At 39.6% G+C, this 16,443-nt stretch overlaps 1 protein-coding gene across 6 annotated transcripts in view; it reads left to right on the top strand.

Annotated features, from left to right (window-relative positions):
• The window catches only part of LPIN1 (lipin 1), a 94,164-nt gene extending 78,461 nt beyond the window's left edge, over positions 1 to 15,703 (top strand). For 4 of the 6 annotated variants that reach the window (XM_075414854.1, XM_075414855.1, XM_075414856.1 and 1 more), the window contains 6 exons: positions 284 to 432; positions 2,050 to 2,136; positions 5,649 to 5,801; positions 7,627 to 7,741; positions 11,058 to 11,161; positions 12,093 to 15,703. In XM_075414854.1, the coding sequence (XP_075270969.1) occupies positions 284 to 432; positions 2,050 to 2,136; positions 5,649 to 5,801; positions 7,627 to 7,741; positions 11,058 to 11,161; positions 12,093 to 12,252 (768 nt within the window). In that variant the 3' untranslated portion in view covers positions 12,253 to 15,703. Of the gene's footprint in view, positions 1 to 283; positions 433 to 2,049; positions 2,137 to 5,648; positions 5,802 to 7,626; positions 7,742 to 9,851; positions 9,931 to 11,057; positions 11,162 to 12,092 lie in introns of all 6 variants that reach the window. The other 2 variants (XM_075414858.1, XR_012763264.1) reach the window with 2 other exon arrangements.
• The last annotated feature ends 740 nt before the right edge of the window (positions 15,704 to 16,443 follow it).

Raw genomic sequence — 16,443 nt, forward strand, 5'->3', positions numbered from 1 at the left:
CATAGATAGTCCCTGTTCCATAGTTTGTTATTGTTTGTGTGAATTTGGGGGGATTTTTTTTTCTTCGTATCTCTGACTGAATCAGAAATTTTGTTTGTTTTGTTCTCCTTTATATATCAATGCCTAATGTACACCACACAAGGCAAACCTCTGCTATCGTTATTCAGACAGTAGCTCTGCTGAAAGCAAGAAGATTCAGTGTGACAAAAGCAATGATCATCTGTGGGTCACTGTGTCCATTTCACATGCTCAGTTTGAGTATCTTGCTGATAATGTCTTGCAGAAAAGCTTAAAGCTCAAGAATGGCCCCAATGATGTGACTTTTAGTGTTACAACACAATACCAAGGCACTTGCCGCTGCGAAGGCACCATTTACCTATGGAATTGGGATGATAAAGTTGTTATTTCTGACATTGATGGAACAATCACACGGTGAGTTCATGAACACAGAGAGGTTTTATCTGTAAGGACAAGTTGTCCTTGGGACTAAAGGAAAAAGTAGTTAACAGAGAATTCTGAGTCACAGAATTATCATATTCCAGTGTTTGGGGTGTGTGTGTGTTTTTATTTGCCTTTCAAACAATGCAAGAATCATTAGCTGATGCTATAATTTCATACAGACACATGCCATATGTGCCCATTAGTTGTCACCTATAGGTGTTTCATGATAGTATTTACAGTAGTATTGGAGGACCTTCTGCCAAATCATAACCTTTTTGCTGCATCACGCTTATGTAGTACACTGACTACATTAAAAAGCAGAAACACATGAATTCCATTTTTAAAAGGTATTACTGAGGCATTCCAGTGAGAGGCATTATTATTTAGAAGACAAGACTATGAAATCAGTGTCACAATTAAAAGTTGCTGGATAGTTTCAGGTTAGTACTTTGAGTAAAACCCACATTTCTGGAGTGACCAAAATGATTCACTTGCTGACTTTTATTTATTTATTTAATATTGGGAAAAACAATTGTGTGTGGAATAGGGAAACACATAATAAAAATATAAGCATTTTCTTTTGACCTTTTAAAATGAAATGCTTAGTTTTGTTTCAGAATAAATTTCTTTCAAAATCAAACTTAGCTATATCTTAATTAGAAAAAAGAACACGGAAAAACAATTTCCAAGGACAATCCGAGGTGAATTAAAGTATTTAATTTAAACTGAAACTCTTTTATTCCTTGTTATTTATCCATTGTAGGGCAAACTTTTTTTTTTGGTGCCAACATAAATTAATATTTCTCCCTGCCTTTGTTTTCTTCAGCTTCAATAAAGTGAATGGGATCTACTCCTCTCTCGGCTGTTGAGCTGACCAGAGAGTTACTGAATCACTTCACCTTATAATACCATTGCAAATCCATCCTAAGCCACTGCCCAAAGTTTTCCCTCTAAGATGCAAGATATTCAGGGTGTGGATTTCTTGCTGTGTGTCTGTATAATGCGTAGTCACATGAGGTGCTCGTTTGTTTGAATTTCTAGATGATATTATAGTGTAAATAATTTTGTCTGATGTAAAGCGGAAAATAAGTTGAAACCAGTATAACTATTTTATAATAATTCATATATGACCAACTACAGGCTTCATATGGAGAAGTTAGTTTGAAGTAAATTAGAATGTCAATTCTCATGCTTGTAATTTACCATAAACTTCGTATATGGGTAGATTTGGCTTATTTAGAAAACATTTAATGTAAACCTCAAAAAGTATACTTAGTGCTGGCTGGCCTACTACGCAGGTCTGGCTTAGAGCCTGGGTGCTGTAACTTCCATGTTACCTTATGGGTCACCAGCTTATCCACGAAGACAGGTGCTGGGGCACAAGAGTAGTTAAAACAACATGGCCAAGGATGGACATGTCAGTCTGTCTCAAAAGAAAGGGGAATGAAATCATCCTCTGATCACAATCAATACCTTCCAGAAAACGTTGCTTTCCTTTGCCGCTATATCCTTAGCCAAATAAGTTAGTGAGGTTTGTATTAGCCTCATCTGTTACTATAAGTATTTGGGATTTTTTCAGTTCAACTACATTGTTTTTCCTTTATTCAGGTCGGATACTTTAGGTCATATTTTGCCGACTCTTGGAAAGGACTGGACACACCAAGGGATTGCAAAGTTGTACCATAAAGTGAGCCAGTGAGTATTCAGTAAATCTGTTTATGCATCTGCGGTTTGTTTCTGTTTATTCATTTGCACATAAAAATTAAAATTTCTCTAGGCTTCTCTTAACCTGAAAGGGTGACGATTTTGTCTTGTCACTTCAGTAGTGCTTGCACAGTGTAAACATCTGCTGTATGATACCCAGAGAAAAACCTGCTTTGTGATATCAGAAGCAAAAGCCACCTACCAGTGAGTAGTGATTGCTCTTCCAACCATCCCAAACGATAGCTACAGCTAGTTCTAAAAACTGTAGTAATTTGAATGAGTTCTGTGCAGCTGCAGCAAGTGGAACACTTTGTAAACTGGGAGTTGCAGCAGCATTAATTCCTAAGATGCTGATACACTTTCCCTTCTCTCCCTCTTCAGGTGGTTGTGAAATGCATAAGGACTGTTTAGTCTAGGGTGGTCACTGTAGGTGGAGTTCTGCTTGCCAAACTTGACTCACCTGGAGTCATGCAGGGATGAAATCTAAAACACATGGGATGAATCCATTTGGGGGAGTTCTCTCTCTTTCCAGGGACTAGAAAGGGAGTTTAGCCAAACAGCTTAGACCTGAGCTGTGCAAACATTGGGCTTCTAGTAAAGCATGATAAATATTGCCCTGAAAGCTTAGTGCTGTGGCTTTCTTGAGTAGAAATGGACCCATTTTGGATACTTGCTGCTAATATTCTTGTTGCTTTATTTGTTGTATGAGTAATGCTGAGCTTCAAAGACAATGATCTTTACGACTGATGATTATACAATTTATTTTGTTATTTCTATGTATAAATATTTGTTGTTATTAAATTGCAAGGTTTGGAAGGAGCAGTCTTAAAATATTTTTGTGTCATTGTTTAATTTTGACAGTAGGTTAGAAGTAAACATTGCTTAAAGTGCAATTTAAAGTCATTGAAAGTCACTAAGACATATGCTGTGAAGAGCCTGAGGAACTGTCTTTTACCTGGCAACACCAGTGTGAGCCGCTATATTATAGCATGGTGGTTGATCTGCAGTGGTGCCTGTTGGTCCACAATAACAAATACCTTCTGTGCCACTGGGTGGAAGGACCTGCTTTCATCATGTTTACTGGTGGCTTGTACTCCCTGTGTAATCTGTGGAAAAAGGCAGGCATCTTCAAGAAGTAGCTCAGTATACCTAAGATCTAGCGATGTTTTAGAAAAATTTTTTTTTTCCATTAGCTGTTGAAGAAATATTGTGCTTTAGGTCAGTTAATGTTGTTAACAGGGAGAATATCCTGGTATAACCCTAGAACAATATATTAAAAAAAAAAAGGAGATATTTCCTCTGGTTATGAACAGGAGAAAACCAATCAGAGCATACCAGCTGCCGTGAGGCGATGTGTGGGAATGCTTCTAGGTGAGCAAGGCTAGTGCAAGAGTACGGGTGTACTGTTTGTTCCCTGGATACATTTTGCAATGTAGTCAAGACATTGTGTGCACTGAAGAATCAAAGGCTGAGAGTATGGTGAGTTTTGTGATTAAAAATTGAGAGAAAAAAGAAAATGAGGAGAAAAATTAATTGATGTCTGAATGGGATCAGGTGAAGTATCTGATGTATTCTGACGTTATGCATTCAGATTTTATCTTTTACAAGGAGGATTACTGAGTGCTGTCTATTCAGGTTGATATTTCTGCTTTACGCAGGAAAGAAAATTGGTTTTCTTTTATTACATAAATTCAGCTGTTATATATTCAAATTACTGTAAATGTTTGAAGAGCCTCTGGTACACATCACAACTGTCCTCGTAGTTACTCTGATTTGTTCTGTGTACTGGGGTTATGCTAAGGTTCGTTTATTGCTTGTTTTACAGGGATGATGAATTATAAATTATGAATGATGGAATCTAAATTATGCGAGAGATGCTTGTCTGTGCTTTTAGTCTGTACAGACATACATGATCACAGGAAAGACAGGACAGCATGGGAATTCACATGCTGAGCAGCATTTAGTTCTGTGTATAACCTCTATATTACAGTTGGTGACAATGTTAATTAATTTTTTAAATTGTAATTGTTATTTCTATGCTATTGTCAATTGTTAGGGCTTTGATGATTGTAAACAGGGGGAAAAATAGATTTGAGTCGTGTTGTTTTTCAGATTACTGAGTTAATTATGTAGGGGCTAGATGTTGCAGGTGAACACCATGTAAATGTTCAATAGTTAGATTTAATGACCATACATGCACTGAATACATTATTTCTTGATGAACAATAATTTCTTTATAGGACTTGCAAAGTCAATTGCTAGAAAGTTGAACTAACATCGCTGAACTATGTTCTGTCATGAGCAGAACCTAGGGTAACCTGTGCCTTCTGCCAAAACTTTTATTTCAGTGTCAAGTCAAAGATTACTTCTCATACTGTGTTTTGAAGTTCAAATTTGCTCCGACTTGAGGGAATATATTACTGCTGCACATAGACTAGTCTTTTTTTGCAGAGGCCCAAGAGGCAGGAGTACAACACTGTGAATACAGCAAAGGATAATACACCACTGTCTGCTTTATGCCAAGTGTTTTCCTCTTCGCGGGTGTCATTTCAGTTAAAAGAGTGTGGTTCCACTAAGCAGGGATGAGAGAAAACCGTAAGAAGTCATAAGCCGTAGCCGTAAGACGACCAGAAATAAATGAGCCCTCTTTAGGTGTGAATCACTAACTGCAATGGAGCTAAACAGAGCTTAATTACCCAAGTTTCTGGCATAAATGTTTTTCATAAAATCATAGAATGGTTTGGGTTGGAAGGGACCTTACAGATCATCTAGTTCCAACCCCCCTGCCATGGGCAGGGACACCTTCCAGTAGACCAGGTTGCTCAGAGCCCCGTCCAACCTGGCCTTGAATGTTTCCAGGGATGGGGCCTCCACAACTTCCCCAGCCAACCTGTTCCAGTGCCTCACCATCCTCACTGTGGAAAATTTCTTGCTTTCGTCTAAATCTACCCTCTCTCAGCTTGAAGCCATTACCCCTTGTGCTATCACTCCAGGCCCCTGTCAAAAGTCCCTCTCCAGCTTTCTTGTTGGCCCCTTCAGGTACTGGAAGCCTGCAGTGAGGTCTCCCCTCAGCCTTCTCTTCTCCAGGCTGAACAGCCCCAACTCTCTCAGCCTTTCCTCACAGCAGAGGTGTTCCATCCCTCGGATCATTTTTGTGGCCTCCTCTGGACCTGCTCCGACAGGTCTGTGTCTTTGCTGTGCTGAGGGCTCCAGAGCTGGATGCAGGACTCCAGGTGGGCTCTCACCAGAGTGGAGCAGAGGGGCAGAATCCTCTCCCTTGACCTGCTGGCCACACTGCTTTTGATACAGCCCAGGATATGGTTGGCTTTATGGGCTGCAAACACACATTGCGTGTTTTTATTCCTTTTAAATAAGTCTAGGTTAAACAAAAGTGTGTTGAACAGTCATGATTTGATTTGTGTAAAAATAAACCCGTGAAATTTTTAATGTCAAAATACCTGCTTTATTTTTACGATGATTTCATCTTTTTTTTCTGTTCACAGAAATGGATATAAATTTTTGTATTGCTCAGCACGCGCTATTGGAATGGCAGACATGACCAGAGGATACTTGCACTGGGTCAATGAACGAGGAACTGTGCTGCCTCAAGGGCCAGTGTTGCTGAGTCCAAGCAGCTTGTTCTCAGCTTTTCACAGGTACTGCCATGTCACTTTTATACAGAAAGCAACTCAGAGGTTGTTGGAGGCTGAATTTTAAGCTTTTTTTATCGGAGTGCTTGAAATCATTCATGAAGTTTTTTCTTGCATATCGGTGCAAAATATAATTGAGAAGAAATTTTGTTACTGAAAGACCATAATTCAATAAATAGTCACATTACTTTATCTCTTAGACTAGCCTCAGTATACATCTGTGTGCGCTGCTTACCAATAGGTACTGCCTGTTGACTTCAGTGTGTTTAACATGGTGTGTTAATGTTTAGCTATGAGAAAAATGTTCACATATTAATAACAATCATTCTTGTCTTGACTTGTAAGGTGTTACAATTGGCATAAATATTTTTTTGTGGAAGAATATTACTTGGTGGGTTTTGAAGAACTTCATGTGAAAATGAAATGAAGTTTTATATTCCTGACTGTACTGTGGTGTTCTGTGTGGACAATGTTGTTCTTTCTAGGTGTTGAACTGTAAGAAGTGAATAATAACAGCACAGATTATGAAAATTGTACCTTCTTCCTCATTCAGTGAAGCGTTTCAAGTGATTACTGAAAATATTTTAAGCCGTTAAAAGCTGCTGTGACAGGATATATTTCATTAGAATTCTTAATGGAAGGTTGTTCAGATGTTCTTCTGATTGAGTGACATGCTACAGGCTGTCTTACCAGTCATATTCTAAATATAAGAGACTGTGAAGGTATTACAGTGCACTTCTTAGCCTGATTGAATAATAAATGCAGTGAACGGGTAGTTACTGTTATCTTATGCTCCTCATATCTAAAAGTATATTTAAAGTGATACTCTTTTTGGCATCTTGTTTAGACTAAAGAACACCCATCTTTCAGTACACACTACTGTAACTGCTGTCATGTGTGGGCATTAAATGACTGCATTGTTAGCCATGGATTTAACTATTGTTGTTTTGAGGGCTCTCAGATCAGATGTATGTGAGACTGAGGAAAGATGGTTTTATTCCTCTTTTGCACATTCCCAAACTGTGATTTGTACATGGAGCTGCTGTTCCAAAGGGCTGCATTACTCCTGTGAAGCTTCTGTACTATTCACATCTTCCTTGACATATGTGTTGGTGCTAGGATGTGGGATTCTGGGCTTCTTAAGCGCTTTTGTGTCATGCTGGCATCTTCCTATGTTGTGGGAACTCCAGACTCTGCCACCTGTTCAGCCGCCTTGCCAAGAGAAGCTGCTGTGAAAGGGCTTTCGCCCAAAGATGAGAGCGCTCCTCTGTTCCTTAATGGATTCTGTATTCTGTAGGAGCAACGGAAGAGAAATAGATGATTCCTTTATTCCTTAACTTCTGCTAATTAGCAGTGATGGAGGACCCTGACTGCATAAGTATCTTAACAGGCTGAGGTGCTTCTAGCACATATGGTAATTGCAGTCCTTTAAAAAATATATATATACACACAGTGAAGGCTAGTACAATCTGTGAGTCATTCTGCAGTTCTCAGGAAGCAGTTTTCTTGGTGGCAATTTATGTCATATAAATCTTTATTTAGCAGCTACTCCCTCTAATCAACCATCCTAGCTCAGTACTATCTTCACAACATAGGTTTTAATAGAAGTTCCCTTGTTTCAGAGGACTTATTGACAATGCCCATTCTGTAAGCTTGGGAATGCTATTTTGTCTTCATGGGTACTGTGATTTCCAAATGAATATTTATTCAAGAAGGGCAAGGGCTCTGTAGAATTATGCAGCCAGGTGAAAATGTTGAATAAAGAAAATAAAAATGGTTTGTGCTATGTTCAGTGTATACTTATTCAGCCTCCCTTTTTTTATCATTTCAGGGAGGTGATAGAAAAGAAGCCAGAAAAATTTAAAGTTCAGTGTTTGACAGACATCAAAAATTTGTTTTATCCTAACACAGAACCTTTTTATGCTGCTTTTGGAAACAGACCTGCTGTAAGTAATAGCTGAATTTATTTCTATTGCAGAGAACAGAAATGTTGCTGTTATTTCACGGCTCTGTTACAGTAGAGCCTAGAAGCTTTAAATGGGAGTTAAGAATATTTTACTAGGCTCTGTACAGAGGAAAATATAAAGGTCCTTCCTCAAAGATCACACAGTGTTGGAACTGTAGTTGCAAACAGAGATGGAAGAGCAGCAAAGTAACTAGGTTATATCTGCATAAGTTAGCATAACAGTGGATACTGGTTGAAATCCTAACTAAGCAATCCTTAAGCTTGTGTGAAAAATCTGATCTGATTTTACTCCACGGTGATACACTGTCAGTGAGATACCTGTGGACAGAGAGAAAATTTTTCAGATGAGTGTTGGTAGGACTTCCTCTTCAAACTCTCAGTACATTCAAAAGAACTTGGATGTCCCACTGAAATCAAAAGGTTCTGCTTTACATGGGAAGTGATACGGTGTTTGACACAGAGAGGGGAAGACAGAGCTCCTCACCCCTTTTGAAGGCTGTATAACTGGGCTATAGGCTTTTCTTACTCCTGTCCTAGCCCAAAGAATCTGTTTATGCACCCGGAAAAGGAAACAGTCTCGGGGGCTAGGGCAGAGGCGGGGAACCTGGCATGTGATTATCCCTTCCATGAAAGAGTTAGCACGATGCAAGAGCCTGTCGTGGCACAGGCAGCTAGCAATTTCTGGATACGATTGCTGTGTTAGCTTGGGGCAAGGCCTCTTCCCAATGGGCATTCGATATAGCTGTATTGGGAAGGGTGTGTGTATGGGGGAGTGTGGAGAGAGTGGTTTGTTTTGGTGTTGTTTTTTTTTTTTTTTGCAGGAAGGCATACAGAGAGTTTAATAATTCTGACACAATGTCAGTTGATATCCAGGTTTGAGAATGGGCACTCACCCTGTCGAGTTTACTAGTGTAGATAACGCTGTCAGTGCCTTTGAAATCTTCGAAAGCATCCTGCTCTCAGAAGGGTATATATAGAAGACCTACCTTAGATGTTTCCAGTTTCACTGGGCACCTAAATTTAGATGCTAACTAAATCAGGCAGATGGGCCCCTGATTTGTGCTGAGGAGCCCCACAGAGCGTTTGGTACTTCCTCCCGCTCTGTATTGCCAGGTAGTGTTTGCTGTAGAAACTGAAGTGTCGTGTAGTAACATGTAGCGTGGTAACACTAGTGAGGCGTTTATGGCTAAGGACCCTTGGCATGCAGCTTGGGTGTATCCACCCTGTTTTGGAAGCTAAACCCCCTTAATTGTATGCCTGTCTCCTGGCCATGCCATTCGGTCATAAGAGAATGGTCCATGACCCTGCTTATTTCCTAGTATGGTTAGCAAGAGAACACTTCAGTTGGTTACCTCTTTCTTTAGTTGGTGGAGAGAAGTGGGCCATGTCTGGAGAGTAAATGATTCAAGTTCTAGGTGACCGTCTTTCTCTACTGCCTCCATGAGAGCTCAAGGCTTCTCACGGAAGCGCCTGAGGACCACGGATTCCAGCCCTAGCTGCTCAGTGCTGTAAGAGCTGAGACACCTTCCCTAGCAGAAACATTGACAGCTTGGGGAAATTATCAGTATAAATGTGGACACTGGCCATTGCCTGTGTGAATATGAACATTCAGACTGGGCAGTTTAGATGCGTAAATGTTGGACAGAGGTGTCTGGCAAGATACTTTGGCATTAAACCTGTTGATGTTGTAGGTGCATTTGAGAAGACTCAGGATGTCTTTCTGATGGCACTTTGTCTCTACATTTGCCTCATATTTTTGTTAGGCTTGCTGACATTTGTGAGCAGCAACATTTTCAGCTTCATCTTTTACCGGATTATGTTGTGAAAAGCATTGTGTCAGAGAGGACAGGGGGTCCTCACTGTCCATTTGCTATATGAAGTTGATATGTCATACATGACTTCATTTCCATTATCAAGATACCTTTAGACACGTGGTTCTGAAATAACTTTTTAGACACTTTTGTCTTTTTGCATTATCAATGATGTCTACCTCTAGATCTATTTTCTTGAACCTCAAGGAAATAAAACCGTCATTTTCATGTGTACTTGAACAAAATTTCAAGTAAAGCAGTAAGTTAATGTTTCTGAAGGAATTACTGGTGACTTACTCCTCTGATGGCTGTTGGAGTACAGTCTTCAGGTGTGAGACGTGCCACTGGCTTTGTGAAGGTCAGGATCATCGCTTTCTCAATTTTCTGCACGGTTTGTTTTGTTTCTTTTTTGTTTGTTTGTTTGTTTTGTTTTTTCCCTCAGAGTAAACTGATGAAATTTCAGTGCTCATGAATGTTACAGATGTAGATAGTGCATGGACAGCCAGGATGCTGAATTCTTGAAGTGACTGCTGTTCGCTTTTGTTCAGTTACTTTTTTTTTTTTTTTTTGAACAGTCTTTGTGATACAGAGATAAAAATAATCTTCCTATCTTCATTAACATTCCAGTCTTCCACCACCTCAGCTTTTAAAACCATATCCAGTAATGTATATTGGTAAAATGGAAGCTTGTTTTTGCTCTGATCTTCTGGGAGTTATTTTCATCTTTGCTTTTGTCAAGCTTTTCTGAAGAACACATCAAAACTTACTAATGGCTTTCCTTAACAATTTGGATTTCTTAGAAGACATTCTTACTTCTAATTGTACTTCCCAGAGTTGTATCTGCATTACCTGCTGGAGCTCACTGCTGCTATTTTGGCATCTGTTCCTTGCTTTCCCTGCTTTCTCCCTTGCTCTGACATGGAGTCAATATATGGGTATGGCATGAATCTGAACTCGGGAGCTAAGAGGTGTTTCCAGGGGTTTTAATGTAGACAGAGTAGTTATGACTTCCTTTTGTGACCTTGTCCTTACAAACTAATCACTATTTTACGTGTCAGTTATGTTTTAACCTTTGTGCGCTGTTGCAATATACTCAGTACAACACACTCAGGAAATGAAATAGTCTCTGACAGAAAAATGAAAGCGCAAATGCTTTTATACCAAATGTCATTATTTTTTTTTATTAAATGTTATTTCTGTGTCAAGGGAAGTTACTGAAAAAAAAAGAACAAGATTTTGATCAATAGTTTAAACTGAAGTGGCAAACTCCTTACCTAGCTGCTATTTCATGAGCATTTTGTTAGACTGACCTCGTTTGTAACATACTAGAGAATTTCAGACACACAGTAACCAGGTAGATTTAGTACCAATGCTGTACAGACGTGTTCTTTTGTGTAATATGTTCCAGCAAGAATAAACATTATTATGCAAAGACAAGATCATGATTTTTTTTTTTTTTCCTCTTTTTTTCTCTCTTCTGTTTAGGATGTTTATTCATACAAACAGGTGGGAGTTTCTTTAAACAGAATATTTACAGTTAACCCCAAAGGAGAACTTATACAAGAGCATGCAAAGACAAACATCTCATCGTAAGTAATCTCTTATCCATAACACCTTATAGACTAATTTAATTTGCTGTTCTAATTTATGACTCAAGTTGCTCAAAGATGCATTTGTTTCCTTAAAATATTTTAAAAAAGCCCTAAAAAATTTAGAGTAAAATACAGACTTTCCACTTCAGTTAAACTGATGAAAAGGAATTGTTTATTATTTAGTTTAATACATTACATGATTAAAGTAGATGGAAAAGAATTATCAATGTACTATTTAGTCTGCATGAAAATGAGATTAGCTAGTTTCCTGAAGCCATCTGCCTTTTCATGGCCTTTTCAAAATTTCCCTTTGCTGGAGCTCCTATAGAATCATAGAGTGGTTTGAGCTGGAAGGGACCTTAAAGACCATCCTGTCATGGGCAGGGACACCTTGCACTAGACCAGGTTGCTTAAAGCCCCGTCCAACCTTGAGCAAGGTTCTATCTAGAAGAGCCAGAAAACAAAACCTGAAGATAGGGCTTGAGGGCCAGCAAGATACTTAGGCAGTGTAGCACCTGACACTGAATGGACGTGGCCTTTAGTAATGTTGAGTGCCCTTAATTGAAAGGGAGCAATATGCATATAAAATATGATTAATCAATTGAACAGGGAGTTGCTTGAGCCAAGCTGCACAGAAATGGAGAAGCAAAATAGGGGGCTTGAATATTTTTAGCAGGGGATCTGAGTGGGAAAATGGCATCTGTTTGTTACCAAGTAGGTATCATTGCATAGAATGAATGGATTTCTCATCTGAACTGTGAATCCTCTCTGGAAGCTAGGCACCAAAATCAAGTTTAGTTTTATTTATTTGAGGAGGATGACTTGTCCATGTAATAGCAGCAGCACCTTAGTAGTTGAGGACTTACAAAAATTCGAAGTAAGAAGATCTGAAGTGGTTCAGCATTCTTTTTATTTGTTTATTTTCCAGCTATGTCAGACTGTGTGAAGTGGTAGATCACATTTTCCCTTTGCTGAAAAGAAGCCATTCTTCAGACTTCCCTTGTTCTGACACCTACAGTCAGTTCACCTACTGGAGAGAACCTCTGCCGCCCTTTGAAACTCAGGATGTACATCCAGCCTCATCTTAACTGCATCTCCCAACTGTTGGCCTCAACTTAAAGAATGAGTTAGCTTGTACTGAGAGGACACCGCTTGGCTTTTGCCATTGAAAGTTCAGCTGGGATCTGTGATGTTGTGAGCATTGTATTCTTTTGCTGTGAGCAAATTTAGAAATGCTTTTTCATACTTTGTCACATTTCCAGATGACAAGAAGGAGTCTGACCAGGAATAGGAGTTGCGTTTCTAGCCCTTCACCCAGCTCCTCAAATTGTGCCATGCAGTTTCATCATTTAAGGTCAAATAAAAGTGAAGTGACTTTGGAGTTACAGTTAAACATGCCATAAGGTTGTAAAATGGTTCAGTATCTTTTCTGCAGCACTGAAGTGATCTTTCATCTCATCAGAACCTGCTGCAAGTAAGGGAGCCAAAGGTGCTTGCCATTCCTGACTTCGTCTGGTGACAAGGACAGGGCTCGCAATCCATATGTCAGAATTCCCTTCTTTGAAGGGGCAAATGATTCTTCTTCTTCCCCCTTGCTTGACCAACAGCTGTTTGTTAAGAGTTAGTTACTGCTGTAGATCCTCGGTTGCTGTAAATCAGTGTAGCCATCAAAGCCAATCGAGCTGTGTTTATTTATTACAGCCTGTTGTTTTGACGTGGTAACACTTTTCTGAGGAAATAAATAATGTGTAATCTAAATAGAAAGCAAACGAAATGAGATGGCCAGATGCTGGCAGTTTTTCTCAATTTGAGAAGCACCCTGCGTCAAAAACTACTTGAATTAAGGTAAATGTGCAAGTGGAAGATAGGGGCCACTACGCGTAGTGCCCATCTTACTGAAGTCAGTGATTTTTAGTAAAGACATTTTACCCACCAAATGTGCTGAGTTTCAAGATCGTTATTGAGCCAAGAACACTGAGGATTGTCAAAATGGAATAGTGTTATTTGAAACATTATTTTGGCTAAAATGTGCACTTTGATGCTGGTAAATGATGCATCTCAGGTTTTTACTCTATGGAATTTTTTGGGGGGTTTATATCATAAAGAATGGATGCTTTTAGTGCAATTTACTGTCCTCCAAGATAATGAAATCTCCTCTTTCATCTTTTTTTTTTTGGCTTGTTTGTCCAGACACAAGCTGTAGATACTGTTTTTGCTACCTGCTTTTGACTGCCTTAAGACTTAACTGTACATACTAAAAGCAATATCAGTTGATCAGTTGATAACGTTTTCCAAATGGTCTGCCTTTACACAATGCGGTACTTTACTTAAAATGTAAAATCAAATGACCATGTGCCAGATGATCCTCAAATGTGCTTGTAGCTGGGAGAGAATCTTGTCTTTGTTGTTTTTCCTTTTCAAGTATATTTAAAAGTCTAATAGTTCTCTGAAACACTGGAAATAGCATCATGGGTTTCCATGTATATTGTATTGCAGTATGGCTAAAACAGGGCTCCACAAGCTGTGGTCTCTACCAGCTTGTGATCTGTGAGGCTATGGCACATGTTTTGCAGCTGCTTTGTGGTGCTTTCAGTTAAGAGTTAATGATAGGAAGGCAGAGTGGTACAGGAGAATTTTTAAGAAGCAATTGTGGTCAGTTAGCACCCAAAAGTTTGGGAACAGCTGCTCTGTATCACATTTGTTTTGTTTCAACAAGTTCTGTTTTTGCATGTCAAGAGTAGCAACATAGGTGGGATGGTAGCTCTACCACCCTATCGGCGGGTAGGATGGTAATTCTGTAGTAGAGTTTTTCTAACTTGTAGTGCTGCAGACTTTATCTGGGATGTCAGGGGGCCAATTCATTATTTCCCTGTGCCTTCAATAATAATGAATATAAGTGCAATCCTTTATACAGTTACAATGCGCGGTGGTGAGCTCTGCCTGAGTCTTCCTTTTCACGTGAACGTTGCTGCTTTGGGCAAGGTGCACACCCACTGGGAAATACCAGAATTTGACAAACACAGAGGAAGAAATGCGTGTTTAACAACCCAGACTGATTGTGTTTTCTTTAAAGTTTAAAGAGAATACAAACGTCTTTTTGCTTAAAGATGGAAGAAATATGTTAACGGTTTTTTCAGAAGGACAATCAGTGGGGATCACAGGTTGCCAAACTGAGACGGTTGTGTCTCTAAATGTAGCCACACTTTCCTTTAAGTAGCTATTAATACTTGTCATTAATGATTGAATAAATGGATTAAATGCTAACTGCATCCTGTTTTAATTCAGTTTTCATAAAGGCCTGTCTCAGTCCATTTATTATGCAAAATAAAACCAAACCAACCCTCCCCTTTAGTAAGAGGCTGTCACGTTTTTGTTGATGTGGGTTTTTTTTTAATCTTTCCCAGCAGTTAAGATCTGTTTTTCTGAAGGTACCGCACACGGTAGCTTCCACCAGAAAAGACAGTCCCTGGAAGTTCTCCGCATTTAAAGCCTGTGATGTATTTATTTATAACTTAATCAATAGCTAATCCAGGGTTGTTTGTTGGCCATTAGTACTTCAAACCGAATGACAGCATGAATGAGTAGTCATTTTAATTCCATCAGATTTTTAGGCATAGTGCAGCACTGGTACAGGCAACCCTGAGACGCTGCGCAGTCTCCATCCTGGAATTTTTCAAGACTTGGTTAAGCAGGGTTATGGCCGACTTCATTTGGTGTTGGCAGTCGCTGCTTCGAGCGTGGAGTTGGGCTCGATGCCCTCCAGGGGTCCCTTCTGACCAGCTTTTCTGTGAGTCTGGGAAGTTAAACGCCTTACTGGTGACGTGCTCTGTACCCCTTTGTGTCTGAAAGCTGAAACGAGTGTGTGTTTGTATAATGTTTATCAGATTTGCTCACAGAAAAGACACTTAAGAAAATCAAAGTTTTGATCTGCTAGAAGCATCACCATACTTTTTCGGAGAATGGAAGACATTTTGATGTGGTAGCTGAGCAATTTTATGCAGAATATTTGAACTGCTTTGTTAATTCATGTAGAAGAAAAAGGGATGGTTTAACAAATTCCTACTCTTTCTATGAAAGAAAAAAAGATCAACCTTGCTTGCAGTGTAATGCTGGTTTCTGTTACAGAAAGAATATTTGGCTAACAAATATGCAGACACATTAAGCCACAGTATATTCTATTTATACAATACACATAAACTAGAATATGCAGCAGTGAGGAGTGACTAATGTTTATTTTCTTGAAGCTGATGACCATACCGCTCAAACTGTGACATGTGAGGGAAAGAGTCCCATACTTGTTGCATTAGCTACGTTGAAGTTATGTTACTGCTGTAATTTGGGGAGGGAGGAGAAAGAGGATATTGCGTATGATTTATTTGTAGATACGGATTATTATTTCAAAGCCTATTTATATACAGTATTTACTCTGTATATGTGTGTGCTAGTGCCATGATGAAAATCACTTTAACACCTCATTTTGATCTGCTGAATGCAACAAGGGTAGAAATATATATTGTAATAAAGGCAAATCTAAATTTTTTTCTGACTTCTGTTTTCCTGTATGCTTTGATAGTGGCAGAGTGCTTTTGCAGAGCTGCTGAAACTCTGTAAAGCGTGGCTCTTGCAGCTCCAGTCCCAATTGCCTGTCTCTTACCGGGGCTATCCGGTTTGACTCCCAGCACTTGCAAAATGTTTGCTGTTCACTGCAGCGTTTGACCCAGAGCCTTTTCAGATGGAGAGCGCTCGCCGAGGGAGACAGGGCCAGGGTCTGGGCTCCGGCTGTTCTGGGGTGTGGGAACAGCACCTCGGAGCCAAGAGCAACCAGACAGGAACTGGAGCAAACTGGACCAGTCGGGAATCTTGCCCAACCCCAGATTTGTTTTTTTTAATCTTTCTTTCATCTAATTCCTAATGTGACCTAAGGAAAAACTAGCCATCTGTCTTGAATGGGAGTGTCGTCATTTGTGGCAATGAGACCAGATAGTCTTTATTTTTCTTTTTTCTTCTTTTTTTCCCCTCTCCTTTACTTTGACATTGGCCATTCCATTGGTGAGAAGCAAATACCCTTTCCTCCTGCCCGTGAGAACGCAGCACTGCCTTTTGCTCCCTCCGCCGGGTTTGCTGAGCAAACTGACTGCAGCGAGGTGATACTGCCGGGCTCGTGTTGGCTGGTATGAAAACAAAGATGTTTGGGCTGATAAGGCTCTGCGGCAGCTCAAGTTCTCTGTTAAAAACACAAGAGCAGCCGTGTTTCGGCAGCCTGCAGTCACTGCTGCTTC

This window comes from Opisthocomus hoazin, chromosome 2 (assembly GCF_030867145.1).
Source record: "Opisthocomus hoazin isolate bOpiHoa1 chromosome 2, bOpiHoa1.hap1, whole genome shotgun sequence".
NCBI lineage: Eukaryota > Metazoa > Chordata > Aves > Opisthocomiformes > Opisthocomidae > Opisthocomus > Opisthocomus hoazin.